Source organism: Penicillium robsamsonii (assembly GCF_028829455.1).
Source record: "Penicillium robsamsonii strain IBT 29466 chromosome Unknown utg000001l_segment0_segment0, whole genome shotgun sequence".
NCBI lineage: Eukaryota > Fungi > Ascomycota > Eurotiomycetes > Eurotiales > Aspergillaceae > Penicillium > Penicillium robsamsonii.
Genome location: NW_026643219.1, coordinates 4,515,732 through 4,530,774, shown reverse-complemented (window position 1 = coordinate 4,530,774; position 15,043 = coordinate 4,515,732). Strand labels below are relative to the sequence as shown.

Genomic DNA, 15,043 nt, shown 5'->3' with positions numbered 1-15,043 from the left:
TCACGGTGTAACACTGCTATCAAAGCGCACCGGCCCCCAATCACCTAGACCCCAAATAGAAACATCCCCCGGCCAATTGTATTTACCACCTGTATCTAAGTCTGTCCCTTTTTTTTTTTAAGGCTAGCCGAGTAGCTCCAGCCCGTGATCAAACCCAATGCTACCCTGCTACGAGTCTATTGATACATCTATCTCCATATTGCAATTTGAACCTAGCGCGTTCCCTCGCCTATATCCTCATTAAGCAGGGGTACATCGTACAAGCTTGCTATCTATTAATTTTTTGGTTTAAAGATCTCCATGTCTCCTTTTTAATCTTCCCTCCCCCACACCTCTTACCAACCCATTTTATCTATTCTTCTACGGTGTCCCTCATTCGTAATGGATGAACGGAAAACTCCCGTCGAATACACCTCCGAGCCAGTCCCCCGACCTGCAGGATGGATGTACAAAGACGCCAAATTCGGCAAATTCTCAACGAGCTGGTATGCCTCCCCACGCATCCAGCTGGGTATGGTCGCCTTTGTCTGCTTCCTCTGCCCAGGCATGTTTAACGCCCTGAGTGGAATGGGTGGTGGTGGAAAGTCCGACCCTAGCTTGGCTGATAAAATGGTACGATGGAACATGGGACCTCGGTTTCGTTCCCCACTCTTCTCACATCTGATACTTCGAAACTCCGATTGGCCGTTTTTTTCCCCATATACTCACTCTTAACAATAACAGAATATCGCCTTGAACAGTACTTTCGCTGTCGTCGGTTTCTTCGCGGGAACGGTCGTTAACCGTATCGGCGTCCGTCTGTCTCTCTCCTTCGGTGGAGTCGGTTATTGCATTTACTCTATTAGTCTGCTCGTCTCCGAGCATGCATATGTCCCCGGTTTCAATATCTTCGCCGGCGCTTTCCTCGGTGTCTGCGCCGGTCTCCTCTGGGCCGCCCAGGGAACTATCATGATGTCCTACCCGATCGAACAGCAAAAGGGTCGCTACTTTTCTTGGTTCTGGGGTATTTTCAATGTCGGCGCCTGTATTGGTAGTTTGGTAAGTCCAGCCCGGTGATCTTCTCTGACTCTTAAGAGTCACAATTGAAATCACCAACTAACAGGACAATCTATAGATTCCCCTGGGCCAAAACATCCATGTCAAGGAGAACAAGACCGTCGGCGACGGTACCTATATCGCCTTCATCATCCTCATGTTTGCAGGTGCCGTTCTCGCCCTCTTTATCTGCGACGCAGACAAAGTCATCCGTCGCGATGGCTCCCGCGTCATCCTCATGAAGAACCCCTCGTGGAAATCCGAGATCGTCGGTCTGTGGGATACAGTCCGCTCCGAGCCATGGATCATCCTCCTCTTCCCCATGTTCTGGTCCTCCAACTGGTTCTACACATACCAACAGAACGCCATCAACGGCGCTTACTTCAACACCCGCACCAAGGCGCTGAACGGCTTCCTGTACTGGTTTGCGCAGATCGTCGCCGCTGTCATCATGGGTCCTTTGCTCGATACCGAGCGTGTTCGTCGCTCCCTTCGTGCTAAGATCGCCTTGGTCGTGCTTTTCGTCCTCACCGTCGTTATCTGGGGTGGTGGCTATGCTTGGCAGGTGCGGTATACCCGTGAGGATGTGGATCCCAAGACTACGGGTTTCAAGGGCTGGGATTGGACGACACCCGGCTACGAAGGTCCCATGTTCCTCTACTTCTTCTACGGCATGTACGATGCTGCTTGGCAGGGTCTGGTTTACTGGTAAGACTTCTTCTTCTCTTCTTCCCTACTGTACCGAACTGACATCGTTCTAGGATCATGGGTGCTCTCGGTAACTCCGGCCGTAAGCTCGCCAATTTGGCAGGCTTCTACAAGGGATTGCAATCCGCCGGCGCCGCCGTTATGTGGTCATTGGATGAGCGCAAGATCCCCTTCATGAACGAATATGCCTCGAACTTCGGTCTGCTGTGCGGCTCGATCCTCATCGCTGTCCCGGTCGTCTTTTTCAAGATCAAGGATACTGTCCCCGTAGAGGACGAGCTTGCGGGTACTGGCGAGACGCTGGAGGACGTGCTCCCTCCCGGCGCTATTGAGCCTAAGCATGTTGGGGATGAGAAGATCTAATCAGAACTAATATGAACTCGAAGAGAATTGGATGGAATGTGATCTCTTTTTTTCTCTTTTCGTTTTTGCGATGGGCGTTTTGTTCCTGTGGAAGTGCGCCGAGGTCTGGACTTGAGTCTGGGTTTGGGACTGGGTGATATTTTATTTTATGTGTGATTCCCGACTATCTGGCTCGCATTTGCTAGTGGTGTACTTTGGGTCTCTATTTTTATGAAGTCAGTTTTAATGGTGGATTGTTTTCACTTTCATGATGGGATGTGGATTCCTGTGTTTCTATTCTACATGGCTTGCTTTCTGCCGCCTTGCCATTAGAATGGGGTTAGTCATATAAACAATGGAAAGACTTTACTATGTCTACAGTGCTTCCTGTAAATGGTGTCACCCTACACTTGATTGTCTCTCGAACCCTGATTGCCAAGACAGGCTAGTCTATGGTATCCCAGTCATGGGGCCTGTATTGTTTCGTACACAGAATAACTAGGGCGCATGCGGGTGTATGCACTTGTACTCTTGACACTGATACCTCGATACCCCACTTCGAAAATCATCCTTGGTGCATGCTAATGTCTAATAACGACCATTGGCCGCAGTAGGACAGCGCCTATCAAAGCGCTTTAGAGCACAACCATATGCACCTGCACCGCCTTGCCTAGCACCAACACCACCCTTGGTGTGCTGTTGCTACTGCTCAAAAGTTTCAATCCGAGCCAACACAACTACTCTAGTTTCTCCTACGCCCGCGGTGGTTGGCGGGTAGACAGTGCTTGTTACGGCGTATATAGGCGGTCGAATTCCACCATCTCACAAGCAGTCTTGCGGTCTCGCGGACTGCGCTTGGTCACATAGGGAGAGAGCATCGGGTCCGGCTGAAACATAGTATTTATTTTATATAAATGTTGCATTATCGTGTGATCTTAATTGAGTATAAACCGCTGCGATGACGCATTGTATCTTGCGTGTTGTCATGATTTTAACTAGCTACCCCGAATCCGCGAAGTGAGGAGATTGATGAGAAAGGGTTGAGGCTAGGCAAGAAGCGGACACCATAAAGAAGGCTACTGAACAGATCATAGGACTTAATCAGAGCATACAAATTCCATCAGACGAGGTTTCTTCGCCGGCATGGTTGGTGTCCTAGAGCTGGGCCGCTTTGAAGACGGTGGAATCGCACCCGTTGATTGGAGCATATCGACAATGTCTCGGTGGCCTTTAATCAAGGCGGCCTGGAGAGCGTTGCCGTAGTGGCCACCCTGCGCGTTAACATCCGCTCCGTTGTCTAAGAGAAGTTTGATAATGTCCCGATAGCCTTGATGTGAGGCGGCCTGGAGAGCGTTGCCGTAAATTCCGCCCTGCGCGTTGATATCCGCTCCTTTGTCTAAGAGAAGTTTGACCATGTCTCGGTGGCCTTTAATCAAGGCGGCCTGGAGAGCGTTACCGTACTGGCCACCCTGCGCGTTGACATCCGCTCCGTTATCTAAGAGAAGTTTGACCATGTCTTGATAGCCTTGAAGTGAGGCGGCCTGGAGAGCGTTGCCGTAAATGCCGCCCTGCGCGTTGATATCCGCTCCTTTGTCTAAGAGAAGTTTGATAATGTCTCGGTGGCCTATAATCAAGGCGGCCTCGAGAGCGTTGCCGTAAAAGTCGCCCTGCGCGTTGATATCCGCTCCTTTGTCTAAGAGAAGTTTGACAATGTCTTGATAGCCTTGACGTGAGGCGGCCTGGAGAGCGTTGCCGTAGTGGCCACCCTGCGCGTTGACATCCGCTCCGTTGTCTAAGAGAAGTTTGACCATGTCTTGATCGCCTTCACTCGAGGTGGCCTGGAGAGCGTTACCGTACTCGCCACCCTGCGCGTTGACATCCGCTCCGTTGTCTAAGAGAAGTTTGATAATGTCTCGGTGGCCTTTAATCAAGGCGGCCTGGAGAGCGTTGCCGTAGTGGCCACCCTGCGCGTTGACATCCGCTCCGTTATCTAAGAGAAGTTTGATAATGTCCTGATAGCCTTGATGTGAGGCGGCCTGGAGAGCGTTGCCGTAAATTCCGCCCTGCGCGTTGATATCCGCTCCGTTGTCTAAGAGAAGTTTGACAATGTCTTGATAGCCTTGACGTGAGGCGGCCTGTAGAGCGTTGCCGTAAAAACCGCCCTGCGCGTTGATATCCGCTCCTTTGTCTAAGAGAAGTTTGATAATGTCTCGGTGGCCTCGAAGCGAGGCAGCCTGGAGAGCGTTACCGTCCTCGCCACCCTGCGCGTTGATATCCGCTCCGTTATCTAAGAGAAGTTTGACCATGTCTTGATAGCCTTGAAGTGAGGCGGCCTGGAGAGCGTTGCCGTAGTGGCCACCCTGCGCGTTGACATCCGCTCCGTTGCTAATTAACTCTTGTGCTGCGATAACGAGCCCAAAGAAAGAAGCATAGTATAGCCTGGACCCTTCCGGAGGACCAGGGTGGTTGACCCAACTCCTATCAGCCTGATATAAACGACCCCAACGCTGGAATGTTGCGTCCCTTTCTAGGAATCTGACTGTCATACGAACTATATCTTCGGACGCCTGAGCCAATGAAACATGGCCTGTCAAAAGTTCCGCCGCAGACCTTGCTAGCGGGAAATGCTGCGTAATCTCTTTATTGCTGCCCGTGATATCGGTAAGATAAGTCAGACACGTCCTCGTGATGGAAACACTGGCAGTCGTATCGTTGAATTGATTTTCCTTGAGAAGATACTCTTTAACGGAAAAGTGGGTAAGGTGTAGCACTTTTCTGGGATCGTGAACGATTGTTACTAAGCCAGGACAGTAATCCATAATATCATTCTCGTGAAATAGTCGACGCTTAATGTCAAATCCTTGCGACTCATTTTCGGTCTGAGTCGCTATTATTTCTATAGCGGCGGCTAGCTTTAGAGGTCGCTTAGAGTGCACTAAGAATTGCAGGAGCCGTATCGCGTCACTTTTTAGCTCGTCCGGTATGTTTGCGATCATGCGCCGGTATGTCTCATTTAGATTTTCTGGTAAAGACACGAGAGCCTTCTTCATAGCTACCTCGTGACGACATCGAGCTAAGCTGTCTAATTGACAGAACGCCCACCGGAACCTAAGCACGTTAGTAAATCATCAGAATTTCGATAGATATAGTGATATCTTACATCCCTTCAGCCCCATCGCCAACCTTCCTCCGGATCTCCTCGAGAAGATTCTGGGATAACTGCTTCTCCATAAATTCTCGCCGTTGAGAAAGCTGGGCTGTTACCCACGATTGGATATCAGAGTTAACAGCCTGATTCCTAAGTGGTAGGCAGTTTTCCTCTCCTATTAAAGGAGGAATATAGCGCTGAAACTCGGACTCGGGTCGGCTGGTATAGAAAAGCTGGATGTGGAAGCAGTCTGGATTAGATAGCACGTCCCTGATCCACATAAGGACATCATCCCTTGTTGTTGATTCATCCAAGGCGTCCAGCACGATTAAACCCTTTCTCTGGGCTGCGAACATCTTAGAAATAATACCCGAGAGCGCCTTTGTCGTAGGTTGGCGGCTGCCATTCTGGTGTGCTTCAAATGAGGCATTAAGATAAATAGCAGAGCCGACCCCACCTTCGTAAAGTTGGAAAGCGAGCGACCGCAGCATGCTATCCCATGTCTGCTTTGTGGAGTCACCAAAATCAAAGAAGAAGCTGAGGACTAGACCGTCGTTTCCATTCGTAAGGTGATCAAGCACAGTCGCACTAAGAACGGTCTTTCCACATCCCGCAAGCCCGTGTAACCATAAATGTCGACGCGAACCCGAGTACCACGACTTGAAGATAGGGTGTTCTAGGAGCCACACGCCTGTCCCTTCATGGCGAAGCGTCTTTGCGTGGTTAGCATTTATAGACGGATCCGGGGGACAAAGCCAGCGTCTGATCTTATCGGTATGGAGATCAGCCCTGATAGAATCAGTTATAGCTTTCGTCGCAACTGTCGTCTGCTGCACGCCGTCAATCTGTTGTTGAACTACTCGCAGTCAGGACGTGTGCCAATCTCAGATATGATATACTGTCGTGTATCTACTAGTGAAGCCAGTGAACGAAACAAAACTAACCTAGCTGAAGTACTTCCAGTGCCCTCTTGGTTTCTTGGACCTCCGCGGTCGGCACGTACTCCAGAAGCTCCTTGGTATACGCTGCGGCGGTCGCCGAGGCGTAGCGTTGCCATCGGTCGTTCTTGTGAGAATCGGCGTAGTCACAGATCCCTCGAATCACAAGACAGGGAAAGTGATTCATTAAGCCGGCTGCTTCCATTTCAAAGCAGATGCAATCCTCGCCGATGTCAGCACTAATACGATCGCGAGTAGCAGCGTCTTTAACGAGCGTGTTGCCGGATGCGATGATCCCATAGTGGATATCGGGGTCAGTAGAGTCTCGAGCATCGCGTTGAACCTTATTAGCCGTGTCGCAGTCTCGATAATCCGGGACAGGGATGTGATCGCATGAAGATTTAAAGAGGCGGTCGTTATCGAAACCCTGGTGAGTATAGCCGGGACTTTTCTTAGATCTCCTGCCCATCTTCGGATGCTTCTCCAGCATTTCTTGAAGGAAGTAGGGGATCTTAGAGTCTTTCCGCTCGTGGTAGGCTTGGATTCTGCTAAGCGCATTGAGAAGGACCGTCGGAGGACGTCCGAGGAAGCCTTTGCGCTCACGCTTATTATCAGACTTTGCCTTGATAAAGTCATACTGGCAAACCCCTCCTATTGTCCCAGAGGGCTGGCTCACGACAACATCACCTAGCCTGATATCGTGGTCCTCATCCGGTCGTGGAATGCCACCGCCTATGCCGACCAAAAGACCAATACGAATGGATGGCAGAGAGGCAAGTAGGCTCGAGGCCGTGGTCGCAGCTGAGGTGGTTCCATGGACTCCAGAAGTCAGACAGGTGATGACTATATTGTGGTTTCCCACGCGACCCCACGTGTAAACATTCGTGTCAGTTTGGTGTTTCGTGAAGCCGGTTGGTGCTGCATGTTCCTCATCCAACATCGCTTCTGCAGCGGCTCGCTCGATGTGAAGAGCAGTGATCCAGGCAATTTCATAGTAGTCGGGGCTATCGAGGGTGCTCAGGGATGCCATGATGCGAAAGGAAGCGCACTAGGCTACCGGATAGGAGGGTGTATCACTGTCCGTCAAGGGCGCAACCTTAATTGCTATGCAGGACTATCGCTATATCCTAACACCCTCTAGATGGATTTGTATCTCACTGTAGATGGATGGTGGTCAGCTGAAAAGACGAGGCCAGGCAAAATCAACAGGCCCTCGTCATTGAGACACGCATGTTGGGGGCCCTGAACTGGGCGCTTGCATACGGAGGTCTCTAGTTGGTTTGGGCGACATGATTGGGCGAGATGATTGGGCGACATTATTAGGCGCGGTCAATGCCAATAGATTACCTCTCACATTGCCAAGCCTTGTTTTGTCACAGAACAGGACGGAAGAGTGACGACCAAACGGGGCTGTGACCATGTGGCGAAGCATAAGGGAATGACTGGGATATCATCATGAAGGAGAGACACTTTGCCAGATTCTCTTACAACGTACCTCGTTATGTTTGACTTGTCTGCAATCCGAACCTCCGGGCGGCACCTAACTTTATGCCACGCTTGGCAAAGAATTCTGGGTCTTGATCTTCATGAGCCTGCATGAGATCCAAACAGTTTTTGAGGGCCACCGGGCTTTCCTGATGTTATCCCTGAAAGTCTTATCGTTCACCCGTGACTGCTGCCATTCGGTCACCTCAAGGTGGTGATACCAGTTACGGGACGTACTGTACACATGTGTGCTATTCGTAAATAAGTTGAAATGTTCCGTCGGTGCAAAGGTTCAGGTCTTCAAGTCTACTAGATCGGAGACATATTTAAAGGTCTTATTGTTGAAGAAAATAAAAAGAAATAGGCAAGTAAGCAATTTATCCACTGAGGATCCTACCTACTTAGCATATCTACCTCAAGCAGACATCGCGGCCCAGACCGCGTAAGTATGGCAGAGGCAAAGAACAAGAGCAGACAAGGGGGTATTCGCTTGTCGAAACGCAAAGAAAAAATAAAATGAGAGAATAAGCAAGGACTTGACAAAGACTATGTGTTGTATTCTGTTGTCATGCTGGCTTTTCACGGAGACACTCCGCCACGTATCCTCTCTCCGACATATTTCCATTTTCTCTTCGGGAATGGAAAAGAAATAGCACATGAGAATTCCGAACTGAACCAAATCTACCATGGGTAATTTGTCATAGGGAGTGATGGGTTGTGCGCTGCACACAGACCGTGGAGCATAAAGTATCTCGGGGTTGGATTGGTTGTTCCTCCGGACGCCGCGCTTCCCATGGATGTTAAAAATAGCAGACTGTGTCTAGTGATAGACTGTGTGGCGTGGTGATATTAAATCGCGTAACTGAGCAATAGGTCGATGCGATGTGTCGGAGAGCAATGTCAAAAAGAATGAAACCCGAAAATTCAGGCTTTCAAGTCGATAAAGCCAGTTTACTTGGTGAGGAGGTTGAGATAATCAGCCACGATGAGCGTTACCATCCTGCAGGAGTCAGTGGGGGTGTAAAATAAGGGTAAAATAGTGGGGTGACTCACGCATGAGGAGCGATCCGAATGTAGTAAGTTCCGAAGCCACGATAGAATCGCAACCAACCCTCTTCCTTGGCAACCTTGCGCGCACAATCAACCAAGCCCTTGTAAGGAACCAAGCCAGTCTTAGGATTCTTCTGTTGTTTCTGAAGACGGGTCTTGATAAAATCGAAAGGCAGAGACAAGAAACTAGCAAAGAATCCAGCAATACCGGAAGCAGCAAATGTCTGATTCTGAGCGGAGAGAGAAGTATGTTGCTTAAGCTGCTGCTTAGCCTCAGCGAAGAAAGTCAATTGACCCAGGTTGAGAGCCATGGCACGCACAACCGTCGGCGAAGCGCCAGCCCACAAGGCAGCGAGGCCCTCGGTGCGGGTGATACGACTGAGCGCATCAAAGACGGAACGGTAGTTTGCGCGAGCCTCGGGAGCCTTGAGGCCATCGGACTGCATACGCACGAGGGCCAAGTCGGCCGGGTTTCCAATCATGGCTGCGATTCCGCCGGCCGTCAGTCCTGCCGCGGCGCGTTCACCGAAGGTTACCTTTCGGCCTGCAGCTTCGGCGCGGACGTTGAGCTTCTTGATGAATGTTTCGAAGAAGCCCAGACGGGCGGTGGTGTAGACGGCTTGACGGAGGATACCAGCAGACAGACCGGTGTAGAGATCGAGGACTTTGCCCGAGGCGATGATATCTCTAGTGATGCCCAGGGCGGAGGGACGGGGACCGGTGCGTGCTCCTTCGCCGGCGAGCTGCAGGCGCACTTTGACCATGTCGACGGGTTGGATCACGGCTGTTGCGGTCATACCGGCTAGACCTCCGTTGAGGAAGGGGAGGGCGATGCGGGTGTATGGGTTGTGGAGAAAGTCGGTGGGGTTCTCAATAGCGGATTTGGTTGCAGTTTGAGCAGAGTGAGCAGAGTGAGCAGCATCGCTGCTGTCTTTGATAGTGGATGCCATCGTGGAGTATCAAGACACTGGATACACGTCAATACGATGTATAGAAAAGAACTAGAGATTCACGAAGAAAAGCTTTTCGGAGGGTTAGCCAGATCTCCTATGGATTTGACAGCCACGGGGGTTGTTCATGGACCATGGTACTTACCGATGACGTAGTTTCTTTCCACAAGTCAACAGATCAACGTTGAAAAATGAAGAGAAGATGAGAGGAGAAAAGTCACAAGAGCAGGTGCGGGGTGTTTTATGTTTTAACCTTGGAGGTACTCTGGTACAACGGGGCCTGAGCTTGTCTATATACTAAATTCCCTATATTCATTCCGAACCGGAGATTATTCCCTTCAACCGATCAACCGAATAGCTACCCGCAAGTTCCCCGCCTAGACGTAATATGGAGACAACCCTGGACCTCATCAGTCGCTAGGCCTTTACCCAATTAGATCGACATCATTTCATCAGACGTGCACATGTCAAAATGCGGGGAATAGTTCAACGATCCATCTTCCTTTTATATATGCTCAGAGTTAGAAGGGTATGGATATTCCATATATATATATATATCCCAGAACTGTCGTTTAATACTATTTAAGACTGTTTAACACTGCGTAATCAAAAATAATAAAAAACCCCATTTTGACTCTGTCTACATAGACGCGGCAGATATATTAGTGCCACGAGCTAAATTCGGAATACCCACATATCCACCTCTAAACCCTTTTGGGCTCCCCCACGAGAACGTATCGGGATCCCGTACTGATCCGATCCATAACCAGCTTCTTCGGGCATATGTCGGAAATCAATGATATCCGAATATCCTAAGAACAGGACACAGGCCACAAAGTGTCAGCACAACATTCGATAGAAACGCACGGATTACACAGGTCGTATATCGGTGATTTAATTGGGGGCATCTTGAGTGCCTCGAATTCAAACGGGATTACCATATGGGCGGGGTCTGATCGGCTATTCCACCTGGGGGCTTCTCGAGTGCCTAGAATCCAAACGGGTCTACCATATCGGCGGGGTCTAATCGGCTATTCCACCTGAGTAATTTTCTCCCGCTCCCTCGGGCCATCATCCGGGGATGTTAACACGGCAGTCCAATCGGCCGAGCATCATTACGCTGTCGCTGTTGCTATGTCCGAGGACCCGCCCTTGCACCAACCCCTGATCGCCGACCAATCCCATCCATTGAGATTCTGAAGGATCCCCTTTTTCTTGTGTGGGGCTGCGGCTCACGCTACAATTGTTGAGCTGACAGAGTTAGTCTGCATACATTCCTCCGGTTTGGGCTTGCTTCTGGTCTTTTTCCGCCGATGACCGGCGATAATTATGTCAGGTAAGCTTCTTGGTGTGGATTCTTGCCCCATCTCTGGTACTGTATTCTATGGAGGTGGTCGATTTCGCCGATGACGGATATAAGTCGTTGACACTACCAGTATCCTTTCAAGAGGACCGGGCATGTCGGTTGCACACAACGGAGGACTGTTCTCCGGGAAATAGCGTCATATGTTCGCTCGGAAATGTACACCCCTGATTATTTGTTCTGAATATGGCACGGGGCAGGGACGGGATCTTTTCTGATGTGCTTGATGGTTGAATTGGAAGGGTGGGAAGGTTAGCAACGGCGATGCGAGACTACGCTATGGACAGGGAATGCCTAAGAAAGATCAATCGTTGGATATTACCGTTCGATAATAGTATACGACCCGCTCGACCCATGCTTGAATCATTATATCTCTCAGTCCGAGGCCTCCGGTGAAAACTAAGTCCTGAACTTCAAAGCCCAGCGAAAACAAAATGCCTAACCAAACACATACGCATAGCCACGGACCTCCATTTCCCTAAACACATCTAGCCTACTGCATCATCCTCCGACAAAAGGAAATCACGTCTCAGAAAACGTCCACAACAAACCTCGTCACTTCTGTGTATAAACACCAACCTGCGCTATTTCAACCTAACCGATCGTGAAACTCTAAGCACCCAATATTCCCGAGGTACCCAACTTCCTCCGCGGAATCCACTCCGTGCCTAGCTCGACCCTGAATAGTTCCCACGGGCAAAGTGCCAGCCAAACTCAAAGCGCATCACTCTGCTAACCGCGGGAAGGTTCTCGGCAAGTCGGGAACTCCACCGGCCTTAAGCCTCGATTTGGACCCACGGGCCTGCCGGCATGGGAGTTCGGGAGCCTTTCTTGTATATGGCTATCGTGGACAGGGGTATCACGTTTAAGGAGCCAGGGACGGGATTTAGGAGCGGGAGTGAGGGATTTTTTTATTTACATGTTCCAGCACCTCTCTCCAACCTTTTGAGGTCTGGTTTCATGGCAGCTTTGACCGGTTACTTTTTACTTATATCTTTCAGGTGTCTCTGCTTACTTACATCGTTGGAGGGCGAATACTATACACAAGCAGGTTTAAACTAACAAAGAACTCACTATCACAGCATATATACAGATATCAACTTTGAAAGAGGCTCCATGCACCAATTGCTCCATGAACATGTATAAAGTGTTTGTTTGTTGATGTTGCTGTCGTGGCCCTTCTTGCGCGGCACTTTCTTGCTAATTCACGCTCTACACAAAAAGAGCTCTTCGTCTACTTTGCGTTAAGGAGGTGAACTTTTAGCAGATGACACAGTCTATTGTTGTTCTGAAAAGTATCATCCCCCGGGCCGCTACATAGCTAGATGTAGCATCCCTTTTTCTTTGAAGCTTCCCCCACCCATTTCCAACGTCTTCCTGGTCATATTCAATTTTGATCTCAGCCTCGCAAAAGAAGCCCAGAGGGTGCGCAAGCCAGGTCTGTCATAAATTGCCCAATGCCTTCTTGCCACGCGACAAATTCGGCTGAACTGCTTATAAAAGGTGGCAATAAATTTGCACAGCTCTCTGTGAGCAGAATCCTTACGGTAAGTACTCGACAGCGGTGTGGTACTGGTACCATAGAGAATCCGAATTTCATCTACCAGATGGACACTCGCAGCGTTGAGTGAAGTGCGGTACTCTTCGAGAAAATGCTCGAAACAATCCATCATCTGAGCAAGAGCATAGTATTGTAGGTCGACAACACAACGCAGGGCGAATGAGTAAACCTTCGCATGGGGCACTATCGCGTCCCCCGTGTCGGTTTGATGAGCCAGTAAAGGGCCAGTTTTGGAAACTAGCGAAGCAACCAGCAGGCTGTGAGACGAGTTGTTAAAATTTTGGTTCACTCATTGTCTTTAGCAGATAATCTTTTCTGGTCCTTGTGGCACTGGGCCCTCTTCGCATGAAAGGACTTTCCATGGGACATTGTAATTTTGAGCACATCAGAACTTCAGGACACAGTCGATCATCTCTTCATCGAAATCGGTCCAGTCCAATGTCTCTTGTCCGGTAGGTTTTCATGGCCCGGTCAAGGCAGATTTGCCTTGGATCAGAGCACCAGGATGGATATGGAAAATGGTCTTGTTCTGTCCCACAAGAATCGTTATCGTGTTCCTGTCACTGCTTTTTCGGTCATCAGCGCTTGGATGAGGTAAAGGAAGAAATGACTTTGTTACCTTTGGAATGGGTTCTCTTCGACGGAGGTCATAATGAATGTTGCAGTGTGTCAAGAAGATGCCACAAAGTAAGATCTTGGTGTTAATATGAATGAATTGCAGGAGGAGAGATGAGATAATCGGTAAGTCTGCACCTGGTGATCTGTCCTGACTACGGTCTTCCTATCCGGTGACGAGAAAGCGCCGTCGCAATTCTCTTATAGAAAACTCAATGGCAGGGTGTATTTTCTTGGTAGAATAACGCTATGAGGAGATGGGGTTGGATAAGAAGAGACAGTTGAATGAGAAGAGAGCTTCAAATAAGAAGAGAGATTCAAGGACTCGTAGCAAACTCGGACTACGGGGGTATATTTTCTTAGATATAAGAAGATCATGATACACCTTAGAACTGCATCATCCTTCCCGAGGACAGCATCAGATTCTCACTGATCTGTCTCATGAATCAGAGTTATGTAAAGGAATATGTGCTCAGAACAGACAGCAAGATCATCAGCTTTTGTCATGAGAAAGATAACATAATCCATAAATTTACTTGTACTGCTCTTTTTGCATCCGACTACTCGTAGGGCTAGAAAAAATGGTTCTTAATATGCTAAACGCTTTGTTGGAGACATTCGCTGCCTGAATGTCAACCTGGGTGGCTATGGGACTGCGTACCGGGTGTCTTGATTGTCAAATAAACTTGTACTTAGATCTGCGTCGACGTCCAATCTTTCAATTTCTTCCCGGGCCTCCATGCTCAGTTCTTCAATGTCCATGAACTGAAGAGCAATTGACTTGAGGCGGGATCATGAGAGCCGTTCAAACTCATTTCCGGGATGGGAGAGTAGCCCAACACTATGTCCAATCTTATGTCGGTGGAGACTGTCCAACTCGACAAGAGCTCGTTTTGCAATGATCTTAAGTTTTCCAGGCACTCTACTATCCGGAGTGTGGACATTGACCATGTCATCAACACTGGATCCTAACATCTCCAGAACGAAGCATTTATGCATCCCATTTGGGCCTTCCAGGTCAAATTTATCAAGCAGTTGTATAACATGTCGAGGGAGAGGATCGATTGATGCCAATTGTCTCATGGTTTCAAACTCTTGCGCTGGCTTACCAGTTTCCGTCTTCGAGGTGGACATCTTGATAGCAACAAAGGCTTCATCCCTGTTGAGAATGTCAGTTCTATCCAACTGGCGCGGTTACTGTGCTGACTTTCGATCTTGCGCAGCCCAAACTGTCGAATCATCCTAGTTTATGCAGTATATTGTATCCCCCATCCTTCAAGGAATCCCTTAGAATGGTGGGATGGTAGCCGTCTTTTTATAGCGATGAAGAGATTCGGCGTAAACGCCACTTTTGTACAGGCAGTGTTACACCTGGGACTGGGTTGACGTGGTATGAAACTGCCTACAGGCAGTTGGAACCCGTTGAAGTCTTCGTCTGACAAAATAGCGTGAAGTCATGAAAGGAATGGCTGATCTAAACAGTCTGAGGACTACCAGCAAGGGATCATGAAACAACCCATTCACATGGTCTACAATAAGCAATTATTAGATTACCAGAAAGTTGAGTAAATTTCCAATTTTTTTATTCACTATGTAAAAAATTGTTTCGTTAAGATCGCTAACTCCGTTCAGCCAGTCCAAATATATGGCGAAAGATAAAAAAAAAAAGCAGAACCCAATCGGGGGGAAATCAAAGCATATCCATCGCTCGTCCCGATACAAGCGACAGACGGCGGCGAGAGGATCGAAGGATCATCACCAAAAGGAAAAAAAAAAAAAGGAAAAAAGGAAAAAAAGCACGCCATGCAAACGACTTATTCATCCTGTTTAGGAGAACAAGAAACAAGG

The 15,043-nt window shown here is 49.0% G+C and overlaps 4 protein-coding genes across 4 annotated transcripts; 1 reads left to right on the top strand and 3 right to left on the bottom strand.

The window, feature by feature from the left end:
* Positions 1-381: 381 nt before the first annotated feature.
* On the top strand, positions 382-2,106 carry N7447_001777 (DUF895 domain membrane protein; the record flags this gene model as incomplete). Its single annotated transcript, XM_057226053.1, has 4 exons — positions 382-612; positions 724-1,038; positions 1,115-1,743; positions 1,797-2,106. 4 exons carry the CDS (start codon positions 382-384, stop codon positions 2,104-2,106), a joined length of 1,485 nt encoding a protein of 494 aa, XP_057090069.1.
* A 1,076-nt stretch (positions 2,107-3,182) lies between these two features.
* On the bottom strand, positions 3,183-7,201 carry N7447_001776 (NACHT nucleoside triphosphatase; the record flags this gene model as incomplete). The annotated part of the gene is made up of 3 exons (XM_057226052.1): positions 3,183-5,193; positions 5,246-6,089; positions 6,178-7,201. The coding sequence occupies 3 exons, from the start codon at positions 7,199-7,201 to the stop codon at positions 3,183-3,185; spliced, it is 3,879 nt and encodes a 1,292-aa protein (XP_057090068.1).
* Positions 7,202-8,607: 1,406 nt separating this feature from the next.
* N7447_001775 (putative mitochondrial dicarboxylate carrier protein) lies at positions 8,608-9,656 on the bottom strand (the record flags this gene model as incomplete). The annotated part of the gene is made up of 2 exons (XM_057226051.1): positions 8,608-8,656; positions 8,710-9,656. 2 exons carry the CDS (start codon positions 9,654-9,656, stop codon positions 8,608-8,610), a joined length of 996 nt encoding a protein of 331 aa, XP_057090067.1.
* Positions 9,657-13,987: 4,331 nt separating this feature from the next.
* N7447_001774 (uncharacterized protein) lies at positions 13,988-14,329 on the bottom strand (the record flags this gene model as incomplete). Its single annotated transcript, XM_057226050.1, has 1 exon — positions 13,988-14,329. One exon carries the CDS (start codon positions 14,327-14,329, stop codon positions 13,988-13,990), a length of 342 nt encoding a protein of 113 aa, XP_057090066.1.
* Between the last annotated feature and the right edge of the window lie 714 nt (positions 14,330-15,043).